At 44.9% G+C, this 12,762-nt stretch overlaps 1 protein-coding gene across 6 annotated transcripts in view; it reads right to left on the bottom strand.

The window, feature by feature from the left end:
- The window catches only part of LOC127449646 (tumor protein 63-like), a 60,758-nt gene extending 48,205 nt beyond the window's left edge, over positions 1-12,553 (bottom strand). The window contains exon 1 of one of the 6 annotated variants that reach the window (XM_051713191.1): positions 12,430-12,553. In XM_051713191.1, coding sequence (XP_051569151.1) covers positions 12,430-12,482 — 53 coding nt within the window. In that variant the 5' untranslated portion in view covers positions 12,483-12,553. The remainder of the gene's footprint in view (positions 1-12,429) is intronic. The other 5 variants (XM_051713190.1, XM_051713193.1, XM_051713188.1 and 2 more) reach the window with 5 other exon arrangements.
- Positions 12,554-12,762: the final 209 nt, after the last annotated feature.

Raw genomic sequence — 12,762 nt, 5'->3', positions numbered from 1 at the left:
GCCAGGGCCCAGGAGGCCGCCACACTCCTGGTGGAGTGGGCTCGTAACCCCGCATGGGCTGGCTTGTCCTGAGCCTGATATACCATCGTGATGGCATCGATGACCCAGTGGGCGATGCTCTGTTTGGAGACAGCGCTTCCTTTCCGCTGTCCACCAAAGCAAACAAAGAGTTGCTCGGAGCTTTTAAGGCTCTGCATGCGATCCAAATAGATGCGTAAAGCTCGCACCGGACACAGCAACGCCAAGGCTGGGTCTGCCTCCTGGGGCAGCGCTTGCAGGTTCACCACCTGATCCCTAAAAGGAGTCATGGGAACCTTGGGCACATAGCCCAGTCGGGGACTCAGGATTCATGTGAGAGTAACCCGGACTGAACTCCAGGCACAATTCGCTGACAGAGAATGCCTGCAGGTCCCCTACCCTTTTGATGGAAGTGAGTGCAGTCAGGAGGGCAGTCTTCAAAGAGATTGCCTTAAGCTCAGCTGACTCCAAGGGCTCAAAGGGAGCTTCCTGTAGACCCCGAAGGACTATGGAGAGGTCCCATGAGGGGACGAGGCACGGTCTGGAGGGATTCAACCTTCTAGCACCTCTCAGGAACCTGATGATCAAGTCGTGCTTCCCCAAACACTTACCATCTACTGCATTGTGATGAGTCGAAATAGCGGCTACATACACCTTCAGGGTGGAAGGGGACAGCCGCACCTCCAGCCTCTCCTGCAGGAAGGAAATCACTGATCCGATTGCGCATCTCTGGGGGTCTTCACATCGGGAAGAACACCACTTAGCGAACAGACGCCACTTCAAGGCATACAGGCGCCTTGTAAAGGGAGCCCTAGCCTGAGTGATCATGTCTACCACCGCGGGTGGTAGGCAACTTAGGTCTTCCACGTCCCGTCCAGGGGCCAGACATGGAGATTCCAGAGGATGATCTGCTCCTCCTCCTCCCTGACCTTGCACAGGGTCTGTGCAAGTAGGCTCCCTGGGGGAAACGCATATTTGTGCAGTACAGGGGGCCAGCTGTGTGCCATCTATACTGAGGGGTGCCTCGGTCAGGGCGTATCAAAGCGGGCAGTGGGAGGATTCCCGGGAAGCAAACAGGTCTACCTGTGCTCGACCGAATCGACTCCAAATCAGCTGGACCATCTGAGGGTTGAGTCTCCACTCTCCCCCCGAGGGTAACCTGACGTGACAGCGCATCCGCTGTGGTGTTGAGGTCGCCCGGGATGTGAGTGGCTCGTAGCGACTTGAGGCGCTGCTGACTCCAGAGGAGGAGACGGCAGGTGAGTTGTGACATGCAATGGGAGCATAGACCGCCTTGGTGGTTGATGTACGCTACAGATGCTGTGTTGTCCATCTGGACCAACACGTGCTTGCCCTGGATCAATGGCCGAAACCTCCACAGGGCGAGCAGTACTGCCAACAACTCTAGGCAGTTGATGTGCCAACGCAGCTGTGGGCCAGTCCAGGAGCCGGTGGCTGTGTGCCCATTGCATACGGCACCCCAGCCCGTCTTGGAGGCATCTGTTGTAATCACGACGCGCCTGGAGACCTGCTCTAGGGGAACCCCTGCCCGTAGAAATGCAAGGTCGGTCCAAGGGCTGAAGAGGCGGCCACAGATCAGCGTGATGGCCATGCGATGTGTCCCGTGGCGCCATGCCCATCTCGGGACTCGAGTCTGAAGCCAGTTCTGAAGCAATCTCATATGCATCAACCCGAACGGTGTGGATGCCATATGCCCCAGGAGCCTCTGAAAAAGTTTCAGTGGAACTGCTGTTCTCCATCTGAATGCCTTCAGACAGTTCAGCACCGACTGTGTGCGCTCGTTCGTGAGGCACACTGTTATCGAGACTGAGTCCAACTCCAAACCAAGAAAAGAGATGCTCTGAACCAGGGAGAGCTTGCTCTTTTCCCAGTTGACCCAAAGACCCAGTCGGCTGAGGTGCCGGAGCACGAGGTACCTGTGTGTGCACTGCAACTCTCGAAAGTGAGCTAGGATTAGCCAGTCGTTGAGGTAGTTGAGATTACGGACACCCACTTCCCTTAGCGGGGCAAGGGCAGCCTCTGCGACCTTCGTGAAGACACAAGGGGACAGGGACAGGCCGAAGGGGAGGACCTTGTACTGGTACGCCTGGCCTTCGAAGGCAAACCACAGGAAGGGTCTGTGTCGAGGTAAGACCGAGATGTGAAAGTTCGTGTCCTTCAGGTCTACCACCGTGAACCAATCTTGATGCTGGATGCTTGCTAGAATGCGTTTTTGCGTCAGCATCTTGGACGGGAATCTGTGCAAAGCCCGGTTCAGTACTCACAGGTCCAGGATTAGTCGCAACCCACCGCCTTTCTTCGGTACGATGAAGTAAGGGCTGCAGAACCCTTTCTTCATCTTGGCTGGAGGGACAGGCTCTATCGTGCCCTTGCGCAGAAGGGTAGTGATCGCCGCACGCAAGGTAGCGGCATTCTCGCCCTTCACCGAGGTGAAGCGGATGCCGCTGAACCTGGGTGGGCGCCTGGCGAACTGAATTGCATAGCCGAGTCAGACGGTCCGGGTCAGCCACCGCGACAGGTTGGAAAGCGCGAGCCACGCGGCCAAACTCTGGGCGAAGGGGACCAAGGGAATGATCACGTCGGATGTACCAGCGGGTGGTGCCTCGCGGCTGAGTCCAGGGACATCTAAGCACTTACCTGGCTCCTGCCGCCCACCATAAGATTGGCCGAGAAGGGGGAGGAGGAGTCTCGTCCCTGTAGTCCACAGGACCCAATCCTGTGTGGGTGTGTTTGTGCCACAGCTGGGTGCACAGGGGCGGGGGGACCGCTGCTGGAGTGCCATACCTGTAAAGATGGGACGGTGGACGGTGGTCATGACGATGGCTGTGCGCACCGAACATGTGACCCAGGGAACAAGAAAACAGCTCTTTTGTTGAACTTTTGGGTACCGCAGCCTCTTGGACATGTGGCGAAATTAAATGAAAATGAAACAAAAGATTCTCCTCCCGGCCCTCCACCGGGTGATGGAGTGGTCTGCTCACCAGCTCCGGAGAAGCGGGTCTCCTTGTCCCTGGGTCACCTGTCTCAGGGGTGCTTCGAAGCCTTCCTCGGGTTCTTGGCGGCCGGCCGTGAGATGGGTGGCGTCTGCTTCCTGCGCTGGGCTCCACGCCGGGGGGTGGGCTGTGGTGGAGCCGGTGTTGTAGTTGCAGGAGGATGCCCTTGGCGACGAGCAGACAGGGTGCTGGGTCTTGAGCCGCGCCGGGGCAGGATGTGTTGTATGGCCTCCGTCTGCTGCTTCACCGCCGAGAACTGCTGGGCAAAGTCCTTGACGGTGTCGCCAAATTGGCCAACCTGGGAGATGGGGGCATCAAGGAACCGTGCCTTGTCAGCCTCACGCATCTCAACCAAGTTGAGCCAAAGGTGGCGGTCCTGGACCACCAGGGTGGACATCGCCTACCCGAGAGACCGCGCCGTGACCTTCATCGCCCGGAGAGCGAGGTCGGTCACCGAGCGCAGTTCCTGCATCAATCCCAGGTCAGAACTACCCTCGTGCAGTTCTTTTGTGCCTTGGCTTGGTGTATTTGCAGGAGAGCCATGGCGTGCAGGGCGGAGGCGGCTTGTCCAATGGCACCATAGGCTCTAGCCGTCAGGGATGACATAAACCTACAGGGCCTGGACGGGAGTTTCGGGTGCCCATGCCAGATGGCGGCGCTCTGCGGACACAAGTGCACCGCGAGCGCCTTATCCACCTGGAGGATCACCGAATACCCCCTGGCCGCTCCGCCATCGAGGGTAGCGAGAGCGGGGGAACTGAAAGACCGGGACCGGGCAGTAAAAGGTGCCTCCCATGATCTTGTCAGCTCCTCATGCACTTCCGGGAAGAAAGGAACGAGGGCGGGGTGTGGCCATGGGCAGTGCCCCGAGCCCAGGAACCAATAGTCGAGCCACGAGGGTTCAGGGGAGAGCGGAGGGTTCCACTCTAGCCCGACACTCGCGGCCGCCTGGGAAAGCATGTCCATCATTTCTGTGTCGGCCTAGGACTGGGCGACCATTCCCGAAGGAGGAAGCCCGTTTGAAGCCTCTGCGTCCGACTGGACGAGCCCGCTCTCCGATGCTGCGCTTGATAACTCGTCTTCTTCCCGGGCTCCGAATGAGAGGTCGAACTCGCCCTGAGATGATCTCGTCCGGTGATCTCGTCCGAGCGCCCGACCGGGGCAAGCGAGCATGCTGGGGAATGGGAGGTCCATGGGGGAATACTCAGCGGAGGTGGTCCCATTGAGGTCCCCAAATCGGCCCCAGTGCTAACCGGCATGGCCTCATACCAGTAGGTAGAAGGACCGAGGCGGGGAGCCGCTGGGGTTGCTTGCTTTCTTACGAATGCAAGCCGCGACCGCAATGTTGCCATGGTCATGATCTCGCAATGAGGACAAGACCCATCCACGAACGGTGTGCAGACACGTAAAGCAGCGATCGTGGCCGTCAGAAGTGGAGAGATAACGACCGCAACCAGGAATACCACACAAACGGAAAGTCATCTTTAAAAAGACGTTCCGTGTGTGCCGCTCTTTTAGAAAGAAAATATACTCTTTTTAGAATATACTCTTTTAGTTGTTTCTGCCGAAGCGCCCAGGGGTGTTCTCTGCACTCCACGAGTGCAGAGGGGAAGAAGCCGCTGAAATGCGCCGTAGAATCCAGCAGATGTGGTGAATGAACTTTGCGGATGAATTCAGCTTAAATGAATAGAACTGCTTGGCTCCTAAGAGAAAATCTGCATGAGTGGTTGCATACCAACTCCTTTTATACCCGTATGTCCGGAGGAGTGGCATGCAAATTGCACTCGCTAATTCTCATTGGCCTTTTTTCAAAAAAGCAGAGGTGTTTGGGGCTCCCAAGAGTGACCCCTAGTGTCACTACATCGACACAACGTCAAGTGAGTGACAGATAGGGAACTTACGGTATTACTTTTATGATGTGTTTATGCACATTTTGGAGCTTCAAAATTTTGGCACCCATTCACTTGCATTGCGAGGACCTACAGAGCTGAAATAGTCTACTAAAAATCTTTTTTTGTGTTCAGCAGAAAAAAGAAAGTCATACACACCTGGGATGGCATGAGTGTGAGTAAACGAGGAGAGAATTTCCATTTTGTGAACTATCCCTTTAAGGCCATCTATATAGTATATTTCTAGACAATGACAAAATGAATTTAAATTTGTACACATTTAAATTGTAAGCTTATATCTTCCAGTAAATGGACAAAAAATCTTGATGTCTCATCTTGCACTAGACAGATTTGTCCAATCAAATGCACTGTGGAATGCCCCTCCCCCAAATACCACCCTCAACCAACCAGCAAGTAACAAATTACGGTTCATTTTTTTACTAAAGCTTATGGGCTATTTAAAATAAAAAGGGATGAGCCACCTTTATATGTCCTGCCCAAACTTCCTAATTCAACAGGAAATGCGTCAGGCACACAGTAAAGAAAACTGCACTCATCAATCGATTTCATGGGGTTAATAGTAGTTTCCTAAATTGTCATTCTGAGGAATACACAAGCTATTATGAATAAGAGTAACAAACAGCTGTAAGGCTTGAACATGAATATCATTTAGTAAACTGATACAGTATCACTTGTGTTAAAGCTGTTAAGATGGCATCACACTCAGTCAGGAAGTAAAAACATAATCCATTCTTAATTGCCACTTCCCTCACAAAGGCCATGCTCGGTGCCTGCCTAATGCAACACCAATAACCAGTGTTAACATGACATTTAGGACAAGTAGAGAGAAAAAGACTGTCAGAGAAAACAAGATGACCCTCTCCATTTGCAATATGATACCAAACCAGAGCCCAGCGCCTCATTGTTCCTGTTGAGGAGCAGCACACGCTGACGACCAAGTACAGCGGAATTCCCCCTTGCAGTCTATATGATAGCAACACCACCACTATGCAGCATTCGGAATGTGTGTGGCTGAATTTGGCTTGGCTGAGGATGGGGGTTGAATTCATAAATGTATGTGTACGTGTGTATCTGGAGTTGGGGTGTCAACCCATAATCTAACGATGGCACTCGGGTGTGGGGCCGGAATTCCCCTACATTCTGTGAGGTGGGGAGATATTAATATACCAAACTATGTAGGCAAGCTTATAAAATGCTGCATGCTTTAAGAGTGAGGGATTTCAGATTACTGTTTCCTAGACAGAGATACAAAGCAACCCCAGTCTTTGATATTACTGTAAAATGAATCATTCCTTTGAAGAAAAACTTTTATAAAATGTATGCTGAATAGTACCACAAAGCTTTTTTTGCATAATAAATTTGTCTGTGAGATCAACTAAACTATAGGCTCTTAAAAAGTATAAAGACTACACTGTTAAAAAAATAATTGTGCTTTATGTGATAACATATATGTAATTTATCTGGTTTTATTCAAGTCATAGAAATTCTTTTAAATGACTGCATAAACCTGACTAGGTTTGTCTACACTAATAAATAGTAGAATATCAGGTAGAAATCCTCAGGTTTATAAAAGAAATGCTCACATTCACTAATATCTTAAAGGTGGAAAGATAGGTGGTGCAAAAGCAGCATTTGGATTTCATCTTCAATTCAATGAAATTCTTCTTTTCCCTTCTTTCAAACATTTTCCCAAAAATCTCTTGAGAAGAAAAGCAGGGTATATACCCTATTTCGTCTTTGTTCAGTTGAAGAGGTGTGGCACAAAGTGAATGCTAGAGTTGAATTACTGGGACAACGGTGTGCTGCCAGGCCTGTCACTGGGGATAAAAGATTTTTCAACCCTAATGTTTACTTTAAGCCTCATAGACATTGTCATTTGGCACAGTGGAAGATGTACAAATGCCAAGCCCAATAACTCAATTATCACGCTGCATCCACAGGTTCATACCTCAGCATTCCGATGGCCCATTGTAAGATAAAAATCTAAACCCCACTGCTTCTGACAATGTGGACATGAACAGTCTGAGGGGCTTTTAAGGAAGTGAGCAAATACAAATGAAAGCTGGGGCCTAGCTTACTGACAGCCATTCATTCAACTAGTTGTAATAATATATGTCACTCACTACATGTACAATCGAAAGAGAAAGTCACTATAGAATAAGCCGTGGAGAACAACAGGTACTTTAGAATTCGATTTGTGTCATTTTTATACAGCTTTCCACATGTGAGGTGCACCATACCTTTTTAGTTTTTACAATCTTTGTATGTTTTTCCATTATTTTTTCCATGCATGCATGTTGTGGAGTGATACACTGAAGGTTCAGTTATCTGTTTGTTGTTATGTGTGTGCAAGTTATGATAGCTACATAAATGAACGTAACCACCTAGAAAAAGCATGCATCAGGATATTTAAAAAATAGGCGTATACCACAAAGTTGGCTGGCTGTTACTCATAGTTATTTCCTACAGAATTGAATAGTACTGCCACACCCACTGTTCCATTCAACAGCAGCATCACTCCTTCACTGTAGCTAATGTTGTTAGTAACCCAGTGAGCTCAATGGGGCTTATTCATGAGCAATAAAAAAAACATCTGTAAATTGTGCATAAAACTATTCTTAGGTAAATTGTTGCACTCAATCCAATTAGCAATTTCCTTAAGAATGGATTTATGAACAATTTACAAAGTAATTTGTCCTGCTCATGTTTAATTAATAAGGCACAATGAGCATACAGAATTGTCAGATTCCAAAACTCGGACCGAAGCTTAAAGGATGAGTTCACTTCAATTACCTCTAATAATTTAGAGAAGACCAGGGTTAGTTGGCACAGGGTTGAAGGAATAGTTAATAATAATTCTATCAAGACATTAAAAGGTTAAACCCAGTTGAGGTAAGGACAACTTTGCTATTTTTCATGTCATATCATAGCAAAAATGCCAAGCTCTAAATATGTTTTAGATATGTCTCGACTCCTCCCTAATATTTAGATTAGTGGTCAATTGTCTTAAAATGTTAATTAGGTCCTCCACAATCCTGAATATGCGACAATGTAAAAATATATATAATATGTAAACATATTTTTTCCTTATTGCAATACTTAATAGATTGTGTTGAAGTAAGCAAAATCATTGTTCTTTTAAAGCAACAACTGAGCTTCAATTAATTTTCCATGCTAAATAAAAAAAAAAAAAAAAAATGCTCAAACAACTCATTACAAAGTGATAGGCTATAAACATATGGAAGCAACTTAAGCAAAGTGTTAAGTCTAAGGGGTATATAATTTATATCATATCATGGAAGACTATGTTTCATTTATAGTGTTCTAAGTGCTAAAAGGTTCTACTATTGTCAGTATTACCTTTTGCTCTATACCACAAAACAAGATACTACTTCTCTTATGTCAGAGAATGTAGTGGCTAATAACATGCACAAGGTCCCAGCAGCTCTCTGTATGAGAATTACATGTCTCTCTCTCTCATTGATATGTTATTGCATTTAATATTGTCAGCATTACAGGTTGGTGAGAGCATGAGGACTATATAGGTCTATCAGCAGGTGCTGAGTGGCTGCTGTCTCAGGCCACACATTTCGACAGGGCATGTTTCAGATCCCTGAATGAGATCTGAGAGCTGGGTTGACAGCCCTAGTGTCGTGACATCATCATTATTATCCTCCTCCTCATCATCATAAAACCTGTGCCAGGGGTATTATCGAATTAAATTTGAGAGAGGATGCAAACTCGGCCAAAGGTCAGAGAAGAAAGGACAAATGGATGTTTGATTGCAGCAAGAAACATTATATGTCTGACAGGGATTTTCAGCCGAGAATGATATCATGGTCCTACAAAAGGCGCAGCACCCACGCATGAAAGCATTCAGGATGTTTCCATATGAAACCAGTTTTGATTTACACCCACAGAAGAGACAGGTGAAGTTTATGGTGGGATTTTTGATCTAGCATCAGCTGAATCGGGAATAGCTATTTCATCAATTAAACTGGTAATTGTGGTTAATTAGATTAAACATAAGTAAGAGCGCTTGTAAAGTCCTGATAAAACAAATACTGCAACCTGAGAATGAGTGCTTCTGGAGTCATGCAGCAGTGAAATACTGCTTGAGGAACTGTATTTCTCTGTTAAATTACCAAAGCATAAACATGCTCAAATTTCCTTTGAATTTTGCTTTTCCACCAGTGGCTGAGACATCTAACATTATTTCTTCAACCAGCCTAAATTTAGCCAAGGAATCATGATCCTTTCTCTTAAAAGAAGTGCTATTGTCAAATCAACATATAAAGGCTAAATCAAACTGCCCCAACAAACGACAAAATTTTTTTTTAACATTTTAAACAATCTAAAGTTGGCAACTAGATATATGGGCCATTGTTTTAATATGTAAATCTGTACTAGAAGGACAACTTTGAACGCTGTGTTGTGTCTTTTCAGCCTCTTGTGATAAGCGACGAGTTTTTAAAATACTGTTTCAAGTTAAAAGAACTTTTAAAAATGCGTCAATTGAGACAACTGCATTGCGTTCCATTCATTGCACTGTGTCTGGCTTTTTAAATGCAAAAACATATTCTATCTGAACGGCCCCTTAGAATGTTGAGAATTCTAACCGTCATTGAATACGTTAACATGCACGTTCTTACATCGATTATGCTTAACAAGCCGACACCGTGTGTTGTCATGTAAATGCATTCAATGGCTTTCCTTTATCGGTGTAAAGTCAAAAATGGCTTTAGAATAAAATTAACGACACGGGTAGATTATTGCCAATTACCCCGATTTTGTGTTGCATGTAAATACCTCATCTGGTTTTCTTAACGGCTTATCCAATATGTGAACATGTTCTGCACATGCCTCTTCACGGTTTGACGTCAAAAAAGAGAATAACATTTACATAACATATTTTTAAAATCTCATGTTAATGCGTTTTTCTTGCTTAGTGTTTTTTTTTTGGGAGTAATCAGCATATTGGTGTGCATGTAAATGGGCTCACAGTCACACTGCCCCAATAAACAAGAATAGGGATGGTCCTACAAAACCCAACAAACATTTCTGCTCGAGTCTGTTGTGGGCAGTGTGAATTAGCTATACATATTTCAACTTGTAATATCTATAAAACAGCTTAAACTTTTCCTTAGAGACAATAGTCAACTGTAGTTTTTTTTACTGTGAAATGTTCTGTTTACCTCTAGTTTAGGGTGGGTTTCATTTACTGGTGGCTTCTCTGGAAGCTGTGAGTGGGTGTCTGGTTACTGGGGGAGTTATGCATTCTGCCTGAGGGAGAGGCTGCACTGCGTCCACTTAAACACAGACCAGGCCACTCGCAGACAGGACGGGGTCAAGGGTCACAGCTTAACAGGGCTGCCCATTGTCTCCTGACAGGTTGGGCACATCCAGCGATGAAAATGCAATCAAAACAAACAGAGCCCTGCAATCTAGGGAGAGGGACTACTCCACTATCGTCATTATTCAGAGGCCAGGTAACGTTCAAAGGGATCTGCCGACCCTTCCCTCATCCCTCAAACCCAGGGCTGCAGGACGGACATGGTGGCTCAGACAAAAGAATGGTGATGATTTCTCCTCCTTTCAGACGCGTGCTTTCATTGTGAATGGGCTCAAATTGCAGTGCAAAGGACTGAACTGTCTCAAAGTTATACAACCTTCCACAATGACATGATCCACTCGATTCAAAATACAACCCTCATGATGAATTATGTTCTCAAAAGCATGTTTTCCTTTGGTGAATAATACCTGCTTGCGTGCCAATTAGGAACTGCTCAATTTCCTATAAGGAATTACTCTCTCACACGACGTAAAATTCTCCAATATAAATCTTTTGAAAAGAAAAGCACAAAAACAGAACAAAAATATGAACTGTAATTAAATGTTAAGGATTTTCATGAAGTGTAATGCAATATACAACCATCTTCTGGTTGAATGTCTGTGGTGTGCTGTATCCTAATGGCATAGACTAAATACTATTTTATAGCATAACGTTAGTAACTTTGAGACAAAAACACAAGTGGAGAAATGAGTGTGTGTTAATTTTATATAATTGTTTGGTAACTGAATATAACCAATTGTTTTAACATAATTTATTAAAGGATATATATGATTTAATGATAGTAAGTCAAGTTGGATTTCAAGTTTCAAGATGCACGTCAATCACAAACTTTCCTCAGAACTACTTCCCACAATTGATCATTTAATAAACAATATTTCCAAGATAGAGGTTCTAAGAATAAAAATTTGCAAGATACATTATAGATTGTAAATATTTAGGTATGTGAGTCTGGTGCCTATTTTGTAGCATCTGGTTATAAGAGGCATTGAATGTTTGAGCTCAAAGGAAATGTGTTCTAATTCCCCCCAAAAAAACCTCTGTTCAGTTTATTTTTTCGTGTTGTGTAGATTACCCCTACTAATAGCACCTGGATTAGTCTCTAAAACAACAGCCACAGCAGGTATACCCACATGTGTTCAAAGTTCTAAGACTTAACAATACAGTCACAAAGCAGAAAATGCACTATACCAATTATATGACTTTCATTTGAAATGTGTGTGTTGACTAAGGTAATGACTTAGGTATGTATACATAATATTCTTTGTTGAAATTGCTAATATTTTGCTCCAGGCAAATCTGACTTGGATGAATTAGTGCTCTCTAATACTTTCACCCTACCCTGTGACTACTGTCAACATATTAAATTACTTAAATAAAAATCTAATTAGAAAATATATGAAGGTGTAATTTACATAAGCTATAACATAATTAATATAATGTGGTCATTTATATTTAGAGCACCTGAGGAGAGCTAATTTTGAAAATGTGTATAATACATGAATTCAATATTTAAACATTATTTATATAATTGCCCTTTTAGAATAGGTGCCAATGCTACTTTGAAATGTAATACAACGTCAGTACTGTTACACCCCCACACGTTTCAGTCTGTTTATCCATATGAAAACTGTAATCCAACTTCATTAATGATACAAGCGTGAACTCTTAATTCCTGGCTATATTTTACAGCTATTATACAGCTTTATTTAGAGTTCCACAAAAACAAATGTCCAGTAGTGTGAGTGCATGAAGAGTTAGTAGCAAATAAGCTGTAGAGGATTTTGAGTATCCAGCCTGTCCACCCTGAGCCCTGAATTGTACAAAATGCTTCCATTGTCACCATAAGAACACCACATCTATAAATATCATAGCTAGGCAGCAGCTGGAGACCCAGACACAACTGTTAGCACCTCAAAGAGTTCCTCTGTCTCAGTTCAGTTACTGATAGCAACTCTTTAATGAGTAGAATAAGAACAAATAAACCATTCTGAACTAGTGATTTCCTTATTCAAACATTTTAACATTTGAAAACCACAGCAAAGTGTTCCATTTAAACAGCCACACATGTTGCTTTGCCCAAGCAAACAGCTTTTTAGAACTGGCAGACAAACTGGCAGAGTAGCTCCTGTCTTACCGTTGAAAGGCTCGTTCTGGGCAGAACTGTACAGCTGCATAAGGTGAGGTCATACTGTCAGACTGAGGTGTTTACTGAGGTCGTCAAGGTTATCAGCGAGTGGCCCAAGCACATGTATTACAGCAGATCTGATCTATGATAAATAAATTAAAAACATCAAAAACATAAACAACAACAACAACAAAAAAAATAAAATAATTTGAGGCAGATTAAAGTGCAGGAAGGTCAAGTGCACAGCAGAGAATCAAGTGTGGAGGATGTTTTAATTTTAGTTTAATCTTTCTACAGCCCACAAGCAGAGGGGCGGCGTCAATGCCAACACGCAGACCAATC

This window comes from Myxocyprinus asiaticus, chromosome 12 (genome assembly GCF_019703515.2).
Source record: "Myxocyprinus asiaticus isolate MX2 ecotype Aquarium Trade chromosome 12, UBuf_Myxa_2, whole genome shotgun sequence".
Taxonomy (NCBI): Eukaryota; Metazoa; Chordata; class Actinopteri; order Cypriniformes; family Catostomidae; genus Myxocyprinus; species Myxocyprinus asiaticus.
The sequence above is the reverse complement of the archived record's forward strand: the minus strand, read 5'-3'. Positions and strand labels throughout refer to the sequence as shown.